Source organism: Epinephelus moara, chromosome 16 (genome assembly GCF_006386435.1).
Source record: "Epinephelus moara isolate mb chromosome 16, YSFRI_EMoa_1.0, whole genome shotgun sequence".
Lineage (NCBI taxonomy): Eukaryota > Metazoa > Chordata > Actinopteri > Perciformes > Serranidae > Epinephelus > Epinephelus moara.
The window spans coordinates 23,409,507-23,434,387 of record NC_065521.1 but is presented as its reverse complement, the minus strand read 5'-3'; the positions used below and the strand labels follow the sequence as shown (position 1 = coordinate 23,434,387).

The 24,881-nt window shown below is 40.0% G+C and overlaps 4 protein-coding genes across 5 annotated transcripts; 3 read left to right on the top strand and 1 right to left on the bottom strand.

Annotated features, from left to right (window-relative positions):
• Positions 1-120: 120 nt before the first annotated feature.
• Positions 121-11,935, bottom strand: atp5pb (ATP synthase peripheral stalk-membrane subunit b). Its single transcript, XM_050065149.1, has 10 exons — positions 11,784-11,935; positions 9,418-9,427; positions 7,570-7,583; positions 5,792-5,958; positions 4,936-4,972; positions 3,945-4,090; positions 3,501-3,664; positions 3,256-3,381; positions 1,187-1,366; positions 121-372 (listed from the first exon to the last, which is right to left on the bottom strand). The coding sequence occupies exons 1-10, from the start codon at positions 11,918-11,920 to the stop codon at positions 295-297; spliced, it is 1,059 nt and encodes a 352-aa protein (XP_049921106.1). The 5' UTR covers positions 11,921-11,935; the 3' UTR covers positions 121-294.
• A 339-nt stretch (positions 11,936-12,274) lies between these two features.
• LOC126402837 (TRAF3-interacting JNK-activating modulator) lies at positions 12,275-15,450 on the top strand. Its single transcript, XM_050065148.1, has 8 exons — positions 12,275-12,400; positions 12,637-12,708; positions 12,947-13,087; positions 13,264-13,401; positions 13,482-13,617; positions 13,716-13,861; positions 14,270-14,386; positions 14,654-15,450. Exons 3-8 carry the CDS (start codon positions 12,986-12,988, stop codon positions 14,849-14,851), a joined length of 837 nt encoding a protein of 278 aa, XP_049921105.1. The 5' UTR covers positions 12,275-12,400; positions 12,637-12,708; positions 12,947-12,985; the 3' UTR covers positions 14,852-15,450.
• A 2,684-nt stretch (positions 15,451-18,134) lies between these two features.
• On the top strand, positions 18,135-20,680 carry dnase1l1l (deoxyribonuclease I-like 1-like). Its single transcript, XM_050065901.1, has 9 exons — positions 18,135-18,263; positions 18,366-18,525; positions 18,617-18,705; positions 18,798-18,884; positions 18,971-19,092; positions 19,759-19,871; positions 20,076-20,233; positions 20,328-20,424; positions 20,511-20,680. The coding sequence occupies exons 2-9, from the start codon at positions 18,385-18,387 to the stop codon at positions 20,589-20,591; spliced, it is 888 nt and encodes a 295-aa protein (XP_049921858.1). The 5' UTR covers positions 18,135-18,263; positions 18,366-18,384; the 3' UTR covers positions 20,592-20,680.
• A 316-nt stretch (positions 20,681-20,996) lies between these two features.
• Positions 20,997-23,985, top strand: si:dkey-183p4.10 (dentin matrix acidic phosphoprotein 1). 2 transcript variants are annotated; one of them, XM_050065900.1, is made up of 6 exons: positions 20,997-21,240; positions 21,338-23,050; positions 23,134-23,200; positions 23,311-23,377; positions 23,464-23,586; positions 23,681-23,985. In XM_050065900.1, exons 1-6 carry the CDS (start codon positions 21,198-21,200, stop codon positions 23,795-23,797), a joined length of 2,130 nt encoding a protein of 709 aa, XP_049921857.1. In that variant the 5' UTR covers positions 20,997-21,197; the 3' UTR covers positions 23,798-23,985. The 2 variants fall into 2 exon arrangements, with proteins under 2 accessions (XP_049921857.1, XP_049921856.1); XM_050065899.1 differs by having other exon boundaries at positions 21,014-21,240; positions 23,308-23,377.
• The last annotated feature ends 896 nt before the right edge of the window (positions 23,986-24,881 follow it).

Below are 24,881 nucleotides of genomic sequence, written 5' to 3'. Positions count from 1 at the left end.
TGACGGTAATAATGTTCCACATTCACAACTAACGTCACCGACAAACACCTAGGCAAAGGTTAAAACGCTGAAAGAAAGAAAACACTTTTCTTTGAAGTGGAAGAACACAAAAAAGCCAGATGAAGTTGAATAAGAGAATGATTTATTTCACCATCAGCTGACGTGTAAATACTGTACACACCCACAACATGTTGACAGAGACAATCTTTAATGAGGGAATTCTGTAAAGAAAAGTGAATGTCTCGTCTTAGGGCCATGAGTTGGGGACTAGAGAGGTCTTCTCTGAAGACTTGTTTAGGCTGTAGCTTTGGCCTGAGTGACTTTTGCCAGAGCCTTCAGGTCTGTGATGCACTTGGCGATGCTCTCTTTCTCCTGAAAAACAAACACACAGGTAAGAAGCCATTAAATGACACCTCATTGATGTATTTACAAGGGGAGACAGTGTGCAGGTTACATTATCAAGGTGTAACCTGACGGGCGATACAGAGAAACACCCATGACACGTCCAATAAAGCCCCTCCCTACCTCCCTCTCCCCTCCCAATCACAGAGGAGTTGAATCTCATTCAATCGTCCCTCCTGGCTCATTAATGCTGTGTTTACGCTATGAGCGACGCAGCAACAGCGAGCCCAGCAACATTACTGCAAAGTGTTGCTCAAGTACTTGTTGACATAGTGACGTCATCACAGGTTTAAGTGTGTCTGCTACGTGCAACATAGTACCTCGACTTTCATGGATGTCTGAGACCCATTTTTTTACACTACATTTCGCCACCCCACTGCATCCCTGTTTGCCCTGCAGTGCATAGAAAGCTAGCATCAGCTAACTTAGCACCACAGCTAGAAACAAATTCATATGATTGGCTGACGCTTCAGCATCACTGGAGCACTGAAAAAGCCTCCAAAGCGACTAGTGACAGGTATCAGTTCATAGCTTCATGTCATCTCCTTCCTCTGAAAACAACCTTTAGCCTGTTACTGTGCTGCTCATAGTGTGAACACAGCATTACAGTAAAGATAGACATGAAGATAACAAATAAAAAAAAGATTTGTTCATATTGGTTATATAATTAATCTGCAAATGTGCTGGTTCAAAATGAGACCAAACTTTTCGATGGAGTTTTTGAGCCACAATAAAGGCCAAAATGTGGCCTGCAAACGGAGCAGTTTGACTCAAGAGGTCTGACCTGCTGAGGAGTGATGCTGCCAACGACACTCTTCTCCACCCAGTTCACCATGTGCTCCTTCTCCATCTGGCGCTGGAGATGCTGCAGGGCGATCTGGTAGTCCAAGCGCCTCTTCACCTCATGGGTTGCCATGTGTAGCCTCTCTCTGTAGTTGGTCTCCAACAGCATGGCCACATTGTTCTGAGAGAAAAAAGGAGAGTCAATGTAGTCCTTGTTATCACACCGGTCTACACTTGGGTTGCTAAAGTTGGCATTTAATGTACTTCTATAGTAATTTTAAGCAGATTAAATTCCTTCTTTACACAACTGTAACATCAGGATGCAATTTAAATGACAAAGAACAGTTTGAAATTTAATTACAGTGAGCAAAGACACACAGCTCTCAACACTGAATCTAATTACTGTTCGAATGTTTCAAATCTCCTGCAATGAAAGCATGATTGGGTAAAAACAGGTGGCTGAGGGAACTTCTCTATATTTTTGAAAGGTATTTTCATGCTTTTACATTGTAGAAAGCCGTCTTTACAAATAGAGGTTATTTGGTGTGTTTGTTTTGTACATGGAGAACAAAACACACTTTTTCAGTGTGAAGGGCACAATAATGCCTCTCCCGTCATGTAACACTGTGGTGACATCGACTACATGGAAGTTTTAATCATCTAATTATTCTTCTTATGGAGCCAAAACTATTTCAAATGTTAAAAATACATTTTATGTCTGAATAATGCTTTTTGTATCACTGTTAAAACAGCCATTAGGAATGACAAAACACCATCAATTTAACAGGTGATTTCAGACTTTTGAACAGCAGTACCTTTTAATAAAAACATTATTAGGTTTGGCAAGAATGCTATGTGCTCATAAATGCAGTCCGGATTCAGTTCTAAACTGTATACTTTCTAAAAAGACTAAATTTGTAAAGAGAAGAAAATACATCACAATTACCCCTCACTAAGTGCTTATTGAATGTTTGGGATATGGCAGAACCTCAAATCAACAATCAAATCCTGTTATACTTAGCGTAGGTATGTGCTATATATATTATGTGCTAGGCTCGTCTGTGTTGAAAAGGAAACCAAATTTTTAAGATGGTTGAAAGATGTGGCTGAGGGACTGTCACAGTCTTTACAGACATTTTACATCATATACAGTCAAGTCTTGAGTTAGCTAATGTTAGCAAAACACTACGTTTAGTATAGCTACATTAACAGGAGTTAGCCTAACGTCAGATCAACGTCAGCCAGGTTTTCTTTCTCCTTATGGCTGTGATAATGTTAAATGGATTTGGAGAAGGACAGACAGGTTGGTTGATGACATGTTTTTGAGATTTCATGAATTATTGTAATCTAGCAAAATCAAGGCTAACGTTTCTTTGTGCATATTATCTGTGTAAGGCTACGTGCTGCCCCAAAGTAACGAAACGTTCTTTGGTGAAGAGAGACTAATGTTGGGTCAGCAGCATGATTCAGTAAAAAAAATACATGGATAGAGAACTTTTCTGATCCCCAGAAGGAGAAATGGGAAGACATAACTGGCAATGCAGGAGCAATGACGCCTGACAGTTTCCCTTTTTCGTTAAAAACAGGAGCCTCAATTTGTGTTGCCTAGTTCATAAAAGTTAACATTGTGAATGTATCCTTCCAGCTCATACTCTAGTTCCTGTCTTCTTCATGAAGCTACATTGCCTGACGCACAGAAACTAACAGTCGCTGCTGCACCAGAACATGTGGAACTGCCATTTCTTTTCATTTATACAGCTGGTTGGTGTGTTGCACAGATCAGTGTTAAATTCATTGACCTTTATCTATTTATGGACTCCTATTTTTCCAAGATCTGTTTTTGTTTCTCTCCTAGTAATGCAGCTCCAGACAGTGATAGCAGCCGCTGCAGGTTCTTTGGCCATCAAGTGATGTAGTTGTAATTTCAATTTGTTGCCAGTAGAGGTCAATAAATGTCAAGGATCACATCATGATGCATGGCAATCAGGGTTTGTTGTGTGAATATGAAGCAGTGCATTATAAAGAAGGAAGAAATTTGAGAAATATCATGGACAAGTCAAAGCTGCTTACCCTCTTAGCATCGAAGAGCATTGACCTTCCCTCTACTCTCCACTGCTCCTTCTTCTCATCCTCAATAGCATCAACCAGGTTGGCGATGGATTCATCCTTCACCTTCTGAGCCTTGGCCACTTTCTCCTGCAAACACACATACCAATGATCTTTGATTGTTACTTAAAACAGTACAAAACCTCAACTGCAGTTTGAGAGTATCCACAAAAAAACCCCAACACAAATCCATGTGGTTGCCAGCCTACCTCATTCAATTTGTCAGCATAAGCTGCAACACTTGAGCCATATTTCCTGATACCATAGATGATGACGCTGAGAATGGAGGCGGCTGCAACAGTCTCATGGTTGATGACATAGATTTCCTTGGAAAGCATATAAACGAGGAGTCCAGTGCCGAGCATGTAGGGTCCTTGTGCAAAAAATGAAAAATGTAGAATTTTTTCATTGTCAATAAAATTATGTTTGAGCAGCAGCTTAATTCTAATGACTTTATTTAAAAATACAGGGAGAAACAAAGCATTTAAAAAGCATAAGCAATAACACTAGGGAACGTAGTCCTACACCACATATGGCTCGGTTTCAGACAATTTGAACATACAGTTCTAATGAAATACTCAGAATTTCACTTTTTGCCTTTTCATAATGGAAATGAAATAATCAAAAGCTGAGTCTTGCTTCTGGCTACTGACCTGTGACTCCAGTTTTGGGGTACAGGAACTGGAAAAGCTCCTCTGGGATGATGCCATGACGGACTTTGCCTCCTGTCTCTGGCAGAGGGGGCACTGGGGCCAGACTCTGGGACGATGTGTGCAGGGAGCGGGATGCCTGGACCACACTGTGAGAGACAACATTATTAATAGTTTTTATTTAGGATATAGGACTTATCTTTTTTTAAAACTGATTTGATGTGATTTTTATTAGGAATTTTAAAAGCACAACAACGCAAAGGACTATCGTGATATAAAATTCCAGAGGACTTTAAGGATTACTACATACACTAATTTCCAAAGTGGTCCTTAGTGAAAACAGCATACTATACATAAAAATATACACATAACTGCAAACAAGCCAATTAAATTATAGACCTACTCATCCCCCTTGCAACTCCACATCTGTGGTTCAACTCCCCTCCCTCATGGTGAACCATCAATCCTCCCCACAAATTCTCCTTAATTTTTATTCTTAAAAATCCCTTTGTTTGGCTCGGTTTAATATACAGGGAGGGTTTGTTTTTTAGGAATGTCCCAGTATAGAAAATTGAGCTTCTTGCCATTTTACCAATAATACAAGGTACACTGTACGACATGATGCTTGCTCTTGTGTTGCAATTATGTTGGCTTCCAAACATTTCAATTTGATGGTTCATATATTCTGGAGCCCTCTGTGAAGTCTATCAAACACATGATTACATTTCAATTGTTTAACTTAATCTTCAACAGGTAATAATGCAACGTGCTTCATTTCTACAGGCCCTCTATATTTGTCCTGGGAGGACCACTGAGAACGTATCTCATAACATTATCCTTAGCTGCCGGCAAACTGTTTATATCCTTCACGGAGATAGATTGTTTATGAGATATAATATTTCCATAACATGTTACTTTAATTGTATTGCTTTTCTTTAGCAATACAATGTATCATCATGTTAGTTACAAAAGAGCACACAAAACAGACACATACCCAGCTCCAAGGGGGCCGCTGCTTTTCAGGCCATTGCCTGCAAAAAGATGAGATGATGACATAAATTCATGGCTACAACCAATGCTTGTTTTTATTCATGTTTTATTTGATGATTATTTACTTTATTGATCAACACCTCTCTAAAACTGTTTCAACAAAAGCTGACCATTATAACCTTCATGAATGTTGGGTTAATTGCAGGACTATGGTATTAACCGAGTGCACTTCACTGTAAAATGACAAATGTAAACAGCAACCCAGCTACAGGTTGAGACAATTACAATGAGTGATTACAGTATAACATTAACTAAAATTAAAAGCTGAACCGGTTTGGCTTCAAATACACAATTTAAGGAATCCTTAAATGAAAAAGCACATTTTTGGTGGACTAACAATGTGAAGCCAGTAGAGTTAATCCCTCCTACAAACGTTGGGAGCATAAAACCAACCAATGCTAACTGTCAAAAAGGTGACATTTACAGGCGTGCAGAGCTAACGCTGGCTGGAGTAGCTAGCGGTTTGCTACGGTTACCTATCGTCATCTAACCTGATTGTAGCTAACTGGCAGTGATGTCTGCCAGAAATGCTGCAAATCCTACAAAGTCAATAGCATTACCAACAAATGCCAACACAAATACACAAGCAATATAGTTGCTGCAGTTTCAGAGAGTCCACCTGGCTTGTAGTTAGGATAGCTAGCTAAGGCTAGCATTAGCATGTCTCTCATTCAATGTGCGGCCTTCATTTTACCCTTCAGCTTCACATTCAATTTAAACTTTTGTTTAGCCTGCTTCACAGTCTGGTTATGCCAGTTAAATACATTTAATTAATTAATAAAAGCAAGATTAGTGCATACCCGAAATAATGAGGAGCCTGGACAGCATGTTTGAAGGATGAAGTGCCAAGTTCTTGCTACGCCGGGCACTCTTGTTTCGGCCTCTTCGTGCCCTTCTGCAGAGAGACACAAGGATGCCGGAAACACGAGATATCACCCGGAAACATCGCGAGAGTACAGTAGAGCTCCTATTTTTAATCTTTTTTGAAGAAAATACCGCTGGATGACGCTGTTCTCAATGTTACAATTTGTCACTGCCTTGACATTGAATTTAATGGTGGGAATATTAAAAATATAAAGCATAAAAATAAATTAATCTTTTATGACGGCGGAGTCCAAATAAACATTTTGTTGATATCACAATTAAGTTTTAAGAATTGTTAAAAAGTTTAAGACAGATGTTTTGTTAAATGGCATCAACATAAATTATAAAAGTAAGGAACATTTTTTTAGATGATACTGCCCTGCAACGAGTAGTCACTTTGAAAACATTTTTTGAAATTAATCTGGACTTCCTATAACAAATATTTTGATAACAATAAGGTTATTGAAGGGTATTTTAACATTATATACTAAAAACATAAAGAAATGATATTTTTGAATCATGTGTGGCACAGAAACAATTATACATTTATTTTATAAATGTATGTATGCAAAATTCTTCGTGAGTAATGTTAGATGTGTTTTTTACTGTGTTCTTTACTGTAAGATTAATATACAGAAACATGATGTTATTCTTTAATGTGGAAAAGATGATCTGGGCAGAGGTCATGTCTTTATTTTGAGTCTCCTCATTTCATATGGTAAGTTTTTCATCCATAAATGCAAATAGCGTAAAGGGATACCTAATATCCACCACATCAAAGATGTGCTGAAGCTGTACTGTTAAACACTTAAAAAACTGACAAATCAGGAGGCTGTCACTATGCTATACTATGCTAGGATCCAGTGTCTTGGGTGTGAAAGTACACATGACATTGATAAAAAACTGACAGCAAGTAAAATAACAAGTCAGCCAGCTTAATGCAAATAACACACACACACACACACACACCACCACCTCCACCACCACCACCACCACCAGCAAATATGAAGCTGATGTCATTTACAGCTTCAACAGACTGAAGCCATACATTTTCTATGAAAAATGAAACTGCTCTTATAAAAAAAATAAATTTCCAACCACACACACTGCACAGCTCTCTCTCTCCTGTGTAGTGTATTATATTCCACGCTGCATGCAGGGGGAATTGTCTGTGTGTGTGTGTGTGTGTGTGTGTGTGTATAATCTTGGGGCCCACCCGTGTATGGCATCAGCTTGATGCGAGTGGCTGGTGAGATAGAGGAACATATGACGCTGTGGTTCTCTTCACTTCCTGTAAAATTATGCTCAACAGAAACAGCTACATGTGAAACACAGACAAAAAACCCGGGACACTATTTCAGTAGAGTGAGAAAATGGATGACTTCTAAAACACCTCACAAGGACTATACCCCCACTGAATGAGATGGCGTTGTAGGTAAGCCCTGTAATAGTTTTCTGCTTATCAAGCAACATTTTGTCTTTGCATTATCTTGTACATTTTCCCTCCACAACCTCAATCAACACTTGCCAGGGCCGAGCCTGTCTCTGATAACTCTGTCACTGTGTGTTAAAGGAGCTTTCTGACAAAATATAATGCAACTACTGCAACATATACTATTACATTTACCATCACTACTACAAAAGTGCTTCTGTATGAGCTGCTACTACTACTACTGTAACCGCTTCTACTACAACTGACCTGCATGGTTCCCACAGTAAATGCATGTTCTCTATTGTAAGAGATAATGTGAAGGCTTTGCATTTTGAATTTATTTTTTGCATACTACTCTAAATGTGTAACTTTCGTTTCAACATTTGGGAGCACACATAAGAAATGGGGATTTGGGGGTCCTTGAGCACTTGCATTTCTGCTTTCTGCTAATTTTCATGCACCAGTTTGTGCATTTTCTTCACCAATCAATGGTGTAAATGTCTTTAATATGAACGAAATAAAAGTCCTCTGCTACCTTCATGCTTTTAGTTGGGGGTGGGTGTTCCCTGCATCCCCCCGACAATCCACGCCTATGCTGCTCACATACTTTTGGAGCACAACCACTAACTTTCTTTCTTTCTTTTCCTTTGTTTAAGCATGTTAAAGTCTCTTGAGGACAGTGTTTGAGGATCATATTTAAAACTCAGTTACTGTGTCTATGAAATATGAAAACTGAAATGTATACAGTCTTTCTTTGTAATCACAGCCATCATTTTGCACATGCAACACTTAAAAACCACATTTTTCAGCTGACTAACATTTTATACACATTAGAAAATTGTGTGATTTCAACTCAACTGTTTTCATACTGTTTATTTCATCATTATTAATAGTTATAATTCATTTCCTGATACGTTGTTGTTGTAGGCTCGAGGCACTGTAACAGCCAGAGGAGCTGCCATGGACGCCCTGGCTGTCAGTGGACTACAGCTCTCCCCAGTGAAACCCTTTGACCAAATAGTGGAAATCAGAGCAGAGAAACGTGAGCACCTGCGAGGACGTAACAACGTGACTTCGTGCCGCAGCCCTACGAGAGACTTTGACACAAGACAGATAAAGAATGAACTGAAGGAAAAGAGGCATCTTGAATTTTTGAGAAGGAGATCAGTGAGCCCAGAGCCGTGTGGTTTGAATACTACAAACTATTCTTCCAGGAGAAAACTTTCACCAAGGACTTTTTCAGTGAAACACCACAGGTCAATCAGCAAGTCAGAGACAATGCATACAAATATCCAAAATACTCCCACATCTAATGGGAGACATCCAAAGGTGACATTAACACCAAGAGGCAGCATGGCTGACGGCCCAAGCACCAGCAACTGGGTAAATATCCTTTGCGGTTGTAAGAAGGAACGCCACTACAGGGGTTATTAGGAGTTTGATTTCACCAAATACATGTTTCATCTTTCCACATCCACACACCTGAATCTTCTTCTCTCTCCTCACATCCTCAGGCTTTATTATGGTCAGAACAGGTCACAGTGATGAGGCCGGAGAAAGGTCATGCAAAGAAGCAAGCATCTACCTCCGCACCAGCGATAAAGGAATCAAACCAGCAGCGGACAAAAAGCATGGATAAGAGAGAGAATAGTATTAATGGTAAAATTATTGCCTAGCTGCATTACATTTTGACCCAAGACTTTCAAACATTTTTTCATACTAATAATGCTGTTTTATTAACTTCCTCTAAAAGCTCAAAAGACAAGCATCAAAACAGTCATCCCAGCAGAAAGGATTCAACAAAGGTTCTCCGTCCAAACTGAAAGTATTCCCAAAAAAAAGGTGCTGCATGAGACCAGCGCGCAGACAGAGTGAGTTGAATTTATATCTCAAATTTAAAATCAGAGGCAGCTGAGATCAGTGTTTTATAAATATTTCTATAATGAGATATTTTCTTTTGTGCAGGTCTGGTTTTGTCATTGTCAAGGAGTCGGTACGTTTAAAAACTCTTGCTTTGTTTACTGTTGTTGGGTTTTTTTTGTGTGTTTTTTTTTTTTTTTTACTAAATTGCATATTGGAAAAATAAGTTTTGATAAAATGTGACTGTTTTTGATGTCTCTTATCTCTCACATCATAGGATCTTCAGCGATTAACTGACTACTTACAGGTAAACCAATCATTTTATTCCCAAGTCAAATTTGTAAAGTACTGTTTGACTTGTCACTTTTAACAAATGAAATAATGTGTCCTCTAACAAATGAAAAGTGAGGAAATGAAATGCATCCTTTCTCAGTCACACACACTCAAAGGTTTTATTTATACAGCCTTACTTGGTCTTGTATGATTAATAGCTTACGGTGGCTAGTAATGTTAGCGAACGTTAGCTACATTTTGATGTGTAACTGACATTACTAAAAAATAGTTTGTGAATTTTTTCTACTTGTGCTACTGTTACCCTACATTTAACATTATCAAATAGTTCTCATGTGAGACTATGTCAAAGTTATATAGCTGTGCTTTGTTTTGGAGCTGAGTCACTCTATGACTTGTAACAGCAGCTTACTGTGGCTTATGTTTGCTAATGTTAGCTAGATGTAGCAGTGCAACTGACATTAACGTTACTGAAATAATTTTGTGACTTTTCTCTGGTCTTCTCGTGCTGTTACTCTACATTTTGCCATTTACCATGATAAATTGTGGCGTCAGTGGCTGGGAATAGCAAAAGTTAGATAGTTTTACTTTGTATGATCTGAGGCTGTAGCCTATAACGTTAGTGGCTGATATTAGTAAACGTTAGCTTGATTTAGCTGTGTATCGACATTACTGCAATATGTTTTACTCCTCTCTACTTGTGCTGTTGTTCTGTTACACTGCATTTTAGCATTTAGCATTATCATGTAATTGTCACTTGTGGTTACAAATGATGGTAATGATAAAAAAGTTTTGTCTTGTTTATGTAATTTGAAGCTTGGTGGCTAATGATGTATGCTAAAGTTGGTTAGATTTTTAGATTTAGCTGTGTAACATTAACTGACATTACGGAAATAAGTCTGTGACTTTTCTCTAACCTTCTTAGGCTGTTACACTGCATTTCACCATTTTCCATTGTCCAAGTGATTGTCACTTGTGGCTACAGAGGTTGTTAAGCAAAAGTTACAATGGTTTTACTTTGTTTATATGATCTGAAGCTACTGTGTGACCTGTAGCTTATCATGGCTTTGGTTAGTAAACGTTAGCTTGATATAGCTGCATAACGACATTACTGCAATACGTTTTCTCTACTCGTGCTGTTGTGCTGTTACACTGCATTTTAACATTTAGTCTTATCAAATAATTGTCACTTGTGGCTATAAAGGTTGTTAATGAGGAAAATAGTTTTGCCTTGTTTATGTGATTTGAAGCTTGATGGCTAATAGTAAGCTGAAGTTGATTCGATTTAGCTGTGTAACTGACAATACTAAAATAATTTGTGACTTTCTCTAGCCGTCTTGTGCTGTTACACTACATTTTACCATTTACCATCATAATCTGAAGCTCTGTAGTGCTGGGTGGCTAATGTTAGCAGACGTTAGCTAAATTTGTAGCTGTGTAACTGACATGACTGGAATAAGTTTGTGACTTTTTCTCCATTGATGTTGTTACACTACATGTTACCATTCACCATTATCTCATAATTGTCTCTTGTAGCTACAGTGGATAGTTTTGCCTTTTTTATGTGATTTGAAGCTTGGCGGCTAATAATGTAACCTAAAGATTTAGCCATGTAAATTACATTACTAAAATGAGTTTCTGACTTTTAGTAAGCCTTGTGCTGTTACACTACATTTTACCACTTACCATCATAATTGTCACTTGTGGCTACAGTGGCTGTGAAAAAGCAAAAATAAAATTACATTATCTGAAGCTTCTGTATGACCTGTAGCAATATGGTGGCTAATGTTAGTAGACGTTAGCTAGATTTGTAGCTGTATAACTGACATGACTGGAATCAGTTTGTGACTTTTTTCTAATGCTGTTACACTACATTTTACATTTGCCGTGACCCAATAATTGCCATGGGTGGCTACCGTGGCTTGTAATAGGCAAAATAGTTTTGCCTTGTTTATGTGATTTGAAGCTTGGTGGCTAATAATGTTAGTAATAATACTAGATTTAGCTGTGTACGACATGACTGAAATAAGTTTGTGGGTTTTCTCTAGTCTTCCTGTGCTGTGAAGCTACTGTATGGCTTGTAGCTTATGGTGGCTAATGTTAGCTCGATTTGTAGCTGTGTAACAGACCTGACTGTTTGTGACTTTATGGCTCTTCTGTACTTTGTTTATATGCTCTACAGCTACTGTAAGCCATAAATACAATACTACAGTTTTTATTGTCACCAAGTACAGTAGATGATAAATGATGTGGTGAGCATCATTTATTATAAATATCTGGTTAGCTACACTCAGTAGTTGCATGCTGTTGTAGCCACTGAAGTAAATGACATGGTTGTAGCTCACTCTGTCTTCTGCTGTGTTTTGTGCCAGGAGGCCCTGTGGAGAGAGGAGGCTGTGAAGGAGAAGCTGGCAGCCCTCCAGGAGCACACATCAAACCTCATGAACTCCTCAAACAAGATGTGGACGGTGAGACTCTCCATCTGTATGCGCAGGCCATTTACTAACATCAAACACACCCCCAGTGTTTCACATTGACAATATCCAAATACCAAACACATATATCTTGTTTTATAAGGTCATGTTGTTTTTGTTTTTGTTTTTTTTGGTTCCCTGGTTGATGTTACACTGAAAATGTATTTGTCACAGTCGTGCACACATCAGTGTATGGCGGCTGCTTCCTCAGGAAGGCCTATGCAGTCTGTGGTTTGGAGCTTCCTGCTTCCGCTGTAGCCTACACTGCACAGGACGAATGAAAGCTGTCATTCTTACACAGGAAGGGCGTGACAGTCAGCAGCTGTTATAGATGCTATGCATCCTCATTAGCTCTCTTTTGGTTACTCTGGCTCTAATGAATGAAGGGGAAATATTGGTGTTCCCCTTTTATTGTTTTTCAATTTGAATTTGAGCAGCTGAGGATTTAGAGTAGTTTAAATAATTTATGCTTTTTCATTCTCAGTCAGGTATGTTATCATCAGGCAACTTATGTGTTATTTTCCACACTAATGACAGTGTAATGCTAAAACACATGCAGTCATTGTGATCTTTCTTGAGGCTCACTGATGCTGCAAGTTCCCTTTGTGCACCAGTGAGTGCAGACAGTGAAAGAACATACTGTGACAGATTTTGGTTGATGAACCATTAATTTTCCATCTGCAGGCAGCGTGACAGTCAGTCATTTCCTTTCTAACCCACACAGGCTCGTTGCAGTGAAGATCTGCTGAGAAACAAGATCAAGTCTCTGGAGGTGCAGCTGCAAGTCTGTCTGCAGGTAAGAACAGCAGCTGGTGGTAAAAACAGCAACTGCTGGGTATTTTTAATCTTTCTTTTTTACATTCTATCCTTGCGATAACTCAAACCTGTTGTCTTTCCGAAAACAGCAAATCTGCTTTACACTTTCACTGTGTCATGCAGTGATAGCGTCTAATGAGCGCGGCTCTATGGCTTTGGTTTGCATCTCATCCTGTGAGTGTTTGTAGGTTTATCTCAGCAGCGTTGTGTCCTTATAGAAGCTGCCCAAGGATGGAGTGAAGAAACTGGTGATACAGATGGAGAAGCAGAAACTGCTGTATGAGGAGAGGGCCCTGGTCGCCTTGCAGAAGATCACACAGGAGAAATCTGAGGCGCTTAGCAAGACTGAGACAATGCAGGTCAAATATCTATTTTTTCATATACACAACCACAGTGTACCTATTTGACTTTGGGGAGAGACACATCAATGTCACTGACTTATTTGGGGTTTCTGGTGACAGGTGTTGCTGTTGATATATCAAGAAGTCAGGTTCAGTACACAAATCTCAAAGATATTTTGTATTTTTGCCAGCAGGAAGCGCTAATTACAGCAAAGGCAGAGGCCCGGAGGTGGCAGAGTCTTTATGAGGAGCTGAAGCTGAGCTCTGCACAACTAAAGGAGAACCAGCACCTCAGTAATGAGCAGCTGCAACAGCTGCACAGCCAAGTGGAGGTAAGGCAGTCTGTGACAATGTGGATGGCCAGACATTTTTTAATGTAAATGGATGTGAGAAACATGTGTGTCCTGTGCAGCTGTCCAGAGCCAGAGAGGCCGCGCTGAGGGATGAGGTGGTGTCATTGAGACAAGAGAGGCAGGAGCTGCAGTACAACATTTGCCTTCTGGAAGAGGACAACCAGATTTTAAGGGAGGAAATCCAGCACATTACAGGCAAGACAGTTAGAGTCATGTTTTTATACTGAGTACTCTTCGTAATGTTTAAAATACTGCAGATGGATGATTTATTTAAACTGCTTTCTATTTCCTAGATGGCAGCAATGAGAGCCAGGACTTCCTGATGCAGGGGCTTCTGACGTCAGAGGAGGCAGAGCCACGACTGACGGCGAGGAGAGACTCTCAGGTGGAGGAGCAGCTCCGTCACACTCAGGAGAAACTGCAACTCAAAGAGAGAGAGGTGAGGTGGAGATGTCACAGTGTATTGATGCATATTCACACGCTTTGTGTTTTGTTTAACTTGACATTAGATATTCATGAATTCACACTGGATGAATCAAAGATAATTTTCCACTCATTTACAGTGATATGCAAAGACTGATGCAGGCCATTGAGAAAAATCTAATCTTAAATTAACTCAGGTTTCACTGACTGAGTATCAAATCTATTAAATATATTTACGAAGACGCATTTCATATTATTGCCCTCATTTCTGGGAGACATTTTAAAGCTAAATGCACATTTTGCCATGTTTGGCTTTACATACAGCTTTCTAACAATCACTTACAATGTAAATGATATGATCTACATACGTGTCCCTTCCATATGGCTTGTGTGTGTGTGTGTGTGTGTGTGTGTGTGTGTGCAGTGTGAGGAGCTGCAGACAGAGCTGCAGGCCATGGAGCAGGAGTGTAAGTCCAGCCAGGCCCGGCTGTCGCAGTGCAGGGATGAGCTCCGGCAACTCAGTCACCGCCGCAGGAGATCGGTGAGCAGTGTGTGTGTGTGTGTGTGTGTGTGTGTGTGTGTGCATTCAGGAGAATTTGAAACTAAATGTCCTTGCTATGTCATTTGCCCTTACATTGTCATTGTCACATTTTCTGTACCAATTTATTTTGCCTCATTTTTGCTGCAGTGACTAAAAACAACTCAAACACAACATCAGCAGTAACGATTCCCCGCTCATACGTACATTTCTATATATAATGTGTATGTTACTATATTTAACTGTGACATTTCTTTCCTCTTTGTGTAGACACGATGTGGCTCCTGGTGGAAGGTGTGTGTGTTTTTCCTTCTTCTCGCTGTGGCGGGGGTTGCCATGTTGTGGCTGTGGCATCCTCCTTTCAGGGAGCAAGTTGAAGACCTGTACTCAGACATAGAGAGACGTATCGAAGATTATCTCATGGACATGGCCTCTCCTCAACACTCAGGCTGTTTTAGACCGATATGATGATGTCACTGCTCAGGAACATTGTTTTTGTTGTTGTGTTATTTTTAAAATATGACTTTTTTCTAGGATGTAGTTAATATGGTTTAATTTCATGCAATTTTAAACTTGGAAATCAACGTGTGTGTGTTTGTGTATGTGAAAGTGTTGTGGTGATGTGTGTAGGGAGTTTGCGGAAAGTTCAGATACAAGAGACCACTTCCAGAGTGATAAATGTTTGCATATGAAAAGCACTATCACAAGTTGGCTGATATAAATGACGTTTTAAGAAACTGTGAGTCAATGATAATAATAGTCAGGAGAAGAAAAACAGGAAGTATCCTCTGTACTGTAAACAGCTTATTTAATGGGAAGCACCACCATGAATTGTTAAAAAGCCATATAAAACACAAAAAGACAACACATTATTCTCTCAGCTGCCAACTTCGATAAAAGAATGTGGGGAGAGAAAAAACTCAATAAAAGAGCCATTAGAGTTTTATATTGTACGAAATAAAGAAACATTGTTAGTATAACAAATGTCACTGTTTGTTGAATTGTTTTGAAAAACATTTTTAGTCTTGATGATACCGATTTGAAATTGAATAAAGTCAGTGGTTGGAGTACTGAGTTTGTGGTGCTTTGGCTTCATGCAAGATATATGATATCTCCATGGCGAAGACTTTGGGAAGAAGGACCTCGCTTTGGTGAAGAGTTATATCCTGTTACATCTTAAACAAATCATCCACCAGCCAACATTTATTCCCCTTTGGGTAAGATCTCATCCTACAACTAAAAGTTCACATGCACCACTGGACTCATCCACACGTGTCCTCTAAAATCTGCAAGACTCTATTTCCCTTCCATATCAATATATTGTAATTAAATATAGTGAAAACAATTAACATTTGAGTAGTCAAGTATTTGAAGATGTCAGTCCTGATCCTTTACTTGAGTAAAAGCAGCTCTGAAAATTGCTGGAAATGTTTGAGTTCTACGGGTATGTTTCTACACCTCATGTGGGACAGTCAGCTGGTTTCTTCATTTGGACACAAGTGGTTGGAGCAGTTGAGGAATAGTTGGATCAGCTCTTGTCGAGCACGCCACATTTTTGCCCTCTTAGAGACAAATCAGTTCTACCAGCTGGACTTACAAAGGCACAGTTTGGGTCATGTCCTGCAGGCTTCCTCAATGCTGCCAGGATCACACTAAGGAACTGGAAAAATACAAACTCATGACTGTTATAGTCTCATATGAGTTAATGCTGGCAAAACTGAAAGATTCAGGGGTGACATTCACTGAAATGTGGGCTCAGATTATTAATGGTGGGATTATTAAGAGGCAATATTTAACAGAAAGCCTAATAGACGCAACACAGTTTGTGGTGGTTTTAACTCTTTTTATTGTTGTTTTGTCTCTTTGAAGTCATTTTGAGTCTCTTTATGGTCATTTTGAGTCTCTTCCAGGTTGGTACATGTTAACTTGATTTTTCAGTGGGGGCCCTGATAATTTGGACTCCTGGGCTTGTGTCCGGTAGGCCCGTTTGGTAATCCATCCATGGCAGCTGGTTGAGCCGGAACAAATTTGAACTACTATACTGTTGGGTAGTTTAATCTGCAATGATGCAACATATTTTAACAGTTCACCATGTGTGTTATGTAAAAATGCAACTTGCAAAGTAACTACAGCTGTAAAATAAATGCAGTGATGTACAATATTTGCATCTGAAATGTACAAAAGTGGAGGTAGCAAGGAGCCAAAAAATGGAAATACTCAAGTACGTACATCAAAATTAGTGCAGTGCTTGAATAAATGTACTTCACTGCAGTACATTTAACCGGTACATAAAATGTTTCTGTTATTGCATTTTAACAAGATAAGCTTTTGTCAAGTGTTCATTCATTCATTTTCCGTAAGCACTTATCCTGTTGGGGGTTGCGGGGAGAGCCTATCCCAGCTGACACTGGGCAAGAGGCGGAATACACCCTGGACAGGTCGCCAGACTATCGCAGACAGGGGTGTCCAGACTTTTTTGAATGGGGGCCAGATGAGATAATGTGAAAATACCTGAAGAGCCAGCTGCCTCTTGCATCATAGGGGTTATCTGTTTGATCTTTACGTGTAAAAGTCCTCAACTTTCCACTGCTCCTGAAAGTGGTGGCCCTCACTGTCCAATTAACATTTCTTTGCTGTGGCCATGTCTGCTAGCAGGAAATATCTGCTGTTAGGAAACCATTTATTTACCATTTACCGTCTGTTTGTGAAAACCCATTAGTTCCACCTGCGTAGTTCCTACTTGATGTATGTCTACAAACTGTATAACATCCCTGCATCGTGAGGTGAATGAACAAAAAGCAAAGTGAGCTTGCTTGACTAACCAAGGCCATACATAGTGTATTTCGAACTACGAGCTGGGGGCCGCGGGCCACGATTGGCCCTTGGGCTGGACTCTGGACATGCCTGAAGTGAGCTGTATCATTGATGTTCATAGCCACATGCTGTGTGTGAGTCAGTGCGAAAGAGAAAATGCAGTGGTTAAGCAAAGATCATCATCTCAGAGGGTATATACAGTACATGATAACACAGTAACACCTGTGCTGAGTTACCGTAAAGCCTGCTGTTTGACAAGTCCTGCGAGGAGAGGACAAAACAGCCCACACTGAAAATGGCTGCATGAGAGGAGCCAGTATGGATAGCCAGATGCTGGATGTGATACTACAGGCGTACCTGAAGCACTATGGTGATAGTATTTGTGGCACCACCATTGAAAATACTCTCTCAGCTCAAAAACAAAGTCTTATTGGAATGAATTATTTTACTATGAGCAGCAGAAGGTATCACTGAAGACACTGATATTTGATGCTTACATGCTTTTTAAAATGTAGGAGCTCTCAGGTTAAATACTCCTATCATCTCTGGATTTAAGTGACATAAAATAATTGTTTTTGTCAATCGAGTCTGTATACCACAGGCACACTGTGGTTGTAGCAGAAGTAGTAGTGAAGGCTGTAGTAGTTGTGTTGACATGTGTGAGAGCCTTCCCCATCACAGTTAGCACCGCACCAGTGTTCAGCATTAACAGTGTCAGTGATGTGATGGCACTGTGTGGTAACTACCAGCTGTGCTAAAATGACAGAACGATATGTTGTAAATTCTACACAAATGTTCATGAAACTGACAGACATGACACACGGCACCGTCTATTGTCTGATAACACTCAAACTCAGAGACAAAAACACACCATTGTTCATTGTATTCAGTGGTTTTAACTGTTCCAGATAAAGCTCCATTCTCAACAGGCACTGACACAGCACATCCACCGCATAGATCTTTCAATCATGTTTACCTGCATGTTCCCCAAATACACCGCAGCTCATTGAAGAGATGCATCTTTGCTGGACTGGAGGTCAGTCTCCTGGTGAAACTGGCACTGACGGTAAGAGGCTGTAAAGTGTAGGTGCAGATGAGTGAGGAGGTTTTTGTAACATGTTTCACAACATGGCTGAGAGGATCTTGCTAAACTCTCTTTTACTTACAGAGTGGTATTCTTCTGCAAGATGAGGGCTGCAGTTCTGCTGTTTGTTGCGGGGTTGTGTGTGTTGAACGTCACATCTTCGCTGAAAATCTGCGCTTTTAATGTTCAGAGCTTCGGTGAATCGAAGGCAAACAACAAGAAGGTTATGGGGATTCTACTACAGGTACTTTTCTGTATGTGTACAACAATTATAGAGCAACATCCACACGAGACTAAACAGCTGATGGATCTTTGTCTTTTCTTCTGCTCCCAAGATTCTGTCTCGGTGTGACTTGTGTCTTATTCAAGAGGTCCGAGACTCTAAAGGAGCAGCAATACAAGCTTTGGTTAAGGATCTTAACAGGTACAAACTTTCTTTGGTTCCAAAACTGCTAATTTCAAAGATCAGGTGAAGCCTCTGTCACATCTTCAACTAATTGATGGTGTTGTCAGCAGATTTGACAAATCCAACTCATACTCCTATGTGGAAAGTGAAAGGCTGGGGAGGAAGACCTACAAGGAGCAGTATGTCTACATTTACAGGTAACATATATAAAACATGACCCATTGCTGTTAACGGTTAGTTTAACATCCTTAACGTCGTCTTTTTTCTCACTCATGTTCTCCAGGAACAATGTGCTGACGGTCAAAGAGCAATATCAGTATCCTAAACTGGAAGGAGAAGGGACCAATGAAACGGATGTTTTCTCCAGAGAGCCTTTCATCGTTCGCTTTCACTCCCCTACAACATGTACGGTGAACCAAAAGGCATCTTTGGGATCATACAAGAAAATAAACTGCACATTAGCACACACTGCAGTTATGATCTGGGGCCAGTTTCACCAAGACAGACTTTCTTTCCCTGGTTTTAAGATACCTGGATGCTATGTGGCTCATTCTCAGTCACTACTGATGGTCAGATGAAAACTAAATTGAGCAGAATGATAAATGCAGCAGAGTTCAGGCAGCCAGAAACCAAGCTGGGTTCATCCTTGACAGATTTCCTGGACTGTGAGGAATAAAAGAGACACCTGCACTTGTGCAGACCATTAGGGACCTGGATAATATTATAATTATGTATACACAGTGGTGGGACAAGTATTCAGATTTTTAATTAAGCATAAGTAGCAATACCAATGTGTAAAAATACTGTTACAAGCCAAAGTTCTGCATTCAACTTTTTCCTTAAGTAAAAGTGTAAAAGATTGAACATCAAACTATATTTAAAGGTCTACGAGTAAATGAGAGTAAATGTACCTAGTTACAGTCCACCACTGTGGGTGCAGGGATATCTATAATAAGGTTTCTTTATGTTCCATGTAAACACCGTATCCCAAATATGACCACAACCTGGAAAAGACTTAAGTCTGTATCACTGAAGATGTGTTATATGTGTTTTTTGTTTCTTTGTTTGCAGTGGTGAAGGACTTTGTCCTGATTGGACAACACACCTGTCCCAGAAATGCCATGAAGGAGATTGATGAACTGTACACGGTCTTCAAAGGAATTTACAAGAAGTGGAGGACTGATGTAGGTTAAACATCATCATCATCATCATCGCCGTCATTTAAATATTTATTATTATTTTTTTATTATGTATTTTGTTTTATTTTTCTAATCTATGTCGGTCAGTTTTAGCCTCATATTGGTTTCTCTCTTCCACATATGACCACACATATGAGTGATTTTAATCTCTTGAACTTCCCTTTTTTTTGCTTCCTTTCATTCACCTAGAATGTGATGATCTTAGGGGACCTCAACGCCGGCTGCAACTACGTCACCATCAAGGGCTGGAGAGCTGTGCGTTTGAGGAGTGACCCCAAATTTCGCTGGCTAATTGGAGATGAGCAGGACACTACTGTCCGTGAGAAGACACACTGTGCCTATGACAGGTCAGTGACTTTGTACCCAACAATTACTTTGTGTGTCTGATTATTTTAAGGGCAGGGTAATGCCTTAAAATGTGGTTGTTACATGTTCAAACAGGATCATTGTCCACGGACGTGAGATAATCTCCAGTATAGTGCCAGATTCAGCTCAACCATTCAACTTTAAAGAGAGCTTCCATCTCACAGAGGAAGAGGTAAAGGTGTTAAAAAATAAACTTTCTTTAACTTGGTTATTTACATATAATGAGCATTAATTCTGTTCTTGTGATGACACCTTTAGGCTCTTGAGGTGAGTGATCATTTTCCTGTAGAGGTTGACCTGAAGCCCAATCACCGCTACCTCCTCCGCAATGAGCTGTAGGACAACCATCTGCTAACCAGGATGTCTTCATTTTAACTGCAGTTTTATTTGATTTTAGATATCAAAATAAATCAATTTTCTTAACAGAATATTCACTGATAATGTTTTTTCTTTTACAATGACTGTACTCGTTCTCAAACTGGCACTGCACTCGTCTCACTTACGTAAGACACCAATAAACATGAGTTGTTTCAGCATGAAGGAACTGCGTGTTCGGCTGCTGGAGTTAACTTGCATCTGAAACCAAAACCACATCAAAGCTGACATCATTTCATGAGCTCATGAAGGTAAGTCCCTGCAGCAGCACAAAACATTACTTTTGTGATTACACCTTTTTAGTCACTTCTTACACATTTTGATTATCTTCAGTTTCACGGTAAGCCTTGTATAATGTTAACATTTGTAGTTATATATATTTAACCGAATGTATTAGTTTGAATGTGTAATTTGTGCACCGTCTGTTTGACAGGAAGCCACTTGCAGCGACAACAGATGAGACTTACTTTGCGCGCTCTTCCTTTCCGAGAGAACAGATTATCTGGGGCAGAGCAGTTATGTTTGTCTTGATATAACTTCTACTATATAAATATTGTTTTCGCTGCCAAGATGGAGCAAAGTTTTGCTGATCTGCTTAGTGGTGCTTTTTCAGGTAAGAAATATATCTTGGTAATGTGGTATTTCCTTTGTTTATTTATTCATTTATGTAAGTATTTCCTAAAGTATTTAACTTTCAAATGTTGTTGCAGAAACAGCTGTTCCGTCATTTCCTGATGGAGATTTGGATTTTGAGAATTTAAATTTTGATGAAAAGTTTGAGGAGGACAAAACACAAGAAAACTTACCAACAAAGGAAGATGAGGGTTTGCAGCAGGAAGCAACTGCAGTTTTGTCTAACATGGAGAAAGATATATACACAGCTGAACATGTTGATGAAGAGCAGTGTGACGATAAAAGCGATGAGGAGGATTTTGAAGGTGTGAGGGTCATGAGCATGGACAAAACACCAGAGGAGGATTACACAAGCTCCGATTCCGAACAGGACAGCTCGGCCTCTGGAGAAGATGAAGAGGACGAGGAAGAGGATACAGGAACAGGAGAGGAACCAGGGAATTTGCTGAGGTCAGTTTGCTACACAGACGAGTTTTACGAGGGTAATAAAGAGGACAGGATCTTTGCTGAGGGACAACCTCTGGCCCCGCAGGGTGCTGAAAACCCTCAAGTTAGAAACAAGGAGCAAGGTGAGAGCGATGAGGAGGCGTCCTATTTTAAGAGAGTCCCTGAAGGTGGCGGTGAGATGATGATGAGAGGTGACAGGAGTGAAGAGGACGAGCAAGAGAGGGAAGAAGAAAAGGAAGAGGACTCGTCTGATTCTGAGTGTGAGGGCATGAAAATCGAACAAGGAGAAAATGTTCTCGCTGGGCGCTTTGAGCCGGAGCTTGAGAACCCTTGCAGAGATGACCCAGCGAAAGCCAGTCTGGAGTTTCCAGAAATATCAGTGCAAAGTCTGCAGGATCTTATTGCTGAAGTTGACAGTGAGGAAGGTGTAGAGAAAATGAAGGATTTCTCAGGGGACGAGCACCAGGACGCAGGTGAGAGCTTTGCAGAGTATCCCTCAGACTTCTCTTCATGTGAGTATGTAGAAGACAAAGGAGACAATCAAGAGAGCAATCACCAGTCGGACACCTTGGCTTGTGCATCCGACAGCGGCTCAGTTGCAAAGGACAACGCCTACCTAGAAAGAGAAAGAGCTGTGACCGATGTAACATGGATGGGAGCAGCTGAGGACACTGATGAGGAGGAAGATGGGTATCTGTACAGCAGAGACTTAGAGGCAGAATCTGATAAGTTCAGGAACCTGGATGTGGCAGCTACAGCAAAAGAGACTGTGGAGAATGTGTTGGGCTATGTAACTGGGTGTGGTGATGAAGGTGAGACAGATGAGAGTGACTCCTACACCTCCAGTGACGATGAGGTCCAAGAAAAGAGGAGTGACGAGGAACTCTCTGACAGTATGTATCTACAAGAAAGCAACAAGCAACTGGAGGAGACTGAGAGTGGGAGCGGGGCAGCATTTTCTGATGACTTCAACAGAGCAAATCCAGCAGATTTCAACATTAACTGGAATCTGGATGTGTTAACATCTGATACGATTCTGTCTGAAGACCTGTTAACCACAGAGGACGCAGACGAAGCGGAAACACCACTTTCAGATCTGACTCAGCGTCCTGCAGAAGACATAAACAGCTACTCAGATCTAAGAACAACAAGCCCCTCAAACCAGGGATCCCTGGATGATAGCTTCTTCTTCAACACTGAACCGGAAGCCTCTGGGATCACTGAGCTGGGACAGCTGGGAGACGACGAGTACGAGGATGACAGGAACTGGGAGCAAGAGCAGGAGAGAATCAAGGCTTTCTACAAGTTCTATGATGACGATGATGGGGAGAATGAAAGAGAAGGTGAGTGAAGATGAGAAAGGTAAGCTTTTTATGGAACAACATTTTCAAACAATTCATCTGTTTTCATTTGTGGATTTTTACAGGGAGGAAGATCAAAGTTCAGTTTTGTGCAGATCCATTGTCTGAAGTCATTCACTATGAAACTGACAGGTGAGCAGGATTCTTAGTACGTGTTAAACTTCTTTGTCTTGAACAACAACATCCTGAGCTGCGACAGACCCAAACAAAAAACAAACGTGTGCTTACTCGTTTACCAGCAGTGACAGAGATTCACTCAGCAGCTCCACAGAGGGGGAGGAGGACCAGAGCTCTGCAGAAACATCTGAGGTTTGCATAGACACATATTAGCACACATGAAAATGCATACATATAAACACATATGCTAAATCTTTAACTGCTTTGGCTTTGTACAGGAACTGAGGGAGCCTGACGACACCCCACCAGTGACACCGGCTTGTGATCCCCCGAACACCAAAGAGCCACCAGAGAAAGTGCCAGATATTGACAACACACCGATTTGTACCAGGAAACACAAAGTGTGTACTCACCAGCCTTCACTGAATATTCACTTTGTTAATTTATTCCTGAATAGTTTGGTTACTTTAATCTCTTCGTCCTTTGTCCCTGCAGTGTTTCAACATGCTGAAGCTGACACTGAAGATGGGTCTGGTGATACTGGCGGGACTCCTGATGTTCTGGTTGGCCACAGACCAAGCGGGCTGGTTCAGCTATGAGTCGTTCTTCTAGTGGGGAAAAAAATGTTGGTCCTTAAAAGTAGTTGACATGCTTACAGGTAGCCTAATAAAGGAAATATCCAAAATGACATGAAAAATATTGTCTTGTAAAAATGCAATGTAAAGTGCAAACATTCAAACTTGTGTTCTGTTATCTGTAATATGCAATTTTGAGCTTAATAAATATATATCTTTGTATAAGATGATGCTGTATTTGTATTTGTATGACCTGTAGATAAGTGGTGTTCCCATTTTTTTTTTGTAATAGATTACATCAGAGTTAAACAAATGTGTGGTAGACAGTAACTCAATACATTTACTCAAATACTTCACTAAAGTACAGTTTTAGACACTTTGGGGGAAATGCTTTATTTTTTTACAAAGTAGAACATTATGTAGATTTTTTTGTAGATTAAGTAGATTCTTTTTTTTTTTTTACAAAGTTTTTACATTTAAAAATTTACTTTTAATATACAACACATTGTTACAGATTAAACTACTCAACAGTAGCGCATGTGAAGTGGTTAACATTTGTTGTACTTTGCTATTTGTGAATTTATCAGTAATAATAATAATAATCTCAAAAATGACACTCTGAAAAGGGCCATTCTGCATAATGTGCAGTTTTATCTTTTATATTTTTTTTCTGATAATACTGATACTTTAATCTGAAAGAGCAGCATGCAGGATTTAGTGGCATCTAGCGGTGAGGAGTGCAGATTGCAACCAATGAAACTTCTCCCATGTGCCAAGTGTGAGCTCACAATTGGAATTCCTTCAGCGTTCATTGCTCAGGAGTTTTTTAGAGGGAGCCAAATTATCCACAGAGATCTCCTCCTCTCCAAAACAAACAAATCCAGTGATTAAATCAGGTAAAAACACTGCATAAAGCTGTTTCACATTAAAAAAATCTGTGTTTTTCAAATGCTCCTATCGTGGATGGCAGGCAAGTTACAAAGGCTGACACGAAAACGAAAAAATGCAAATGGCCCTATCTAGAGCCAGTGTTTAGTGTGTCCCTTCTGGGCTACTGTAAAAACATGGCAGCGCAACATGGACTCCGCAGATGAGGACCTGCTCCCTATGTAGATATAAAC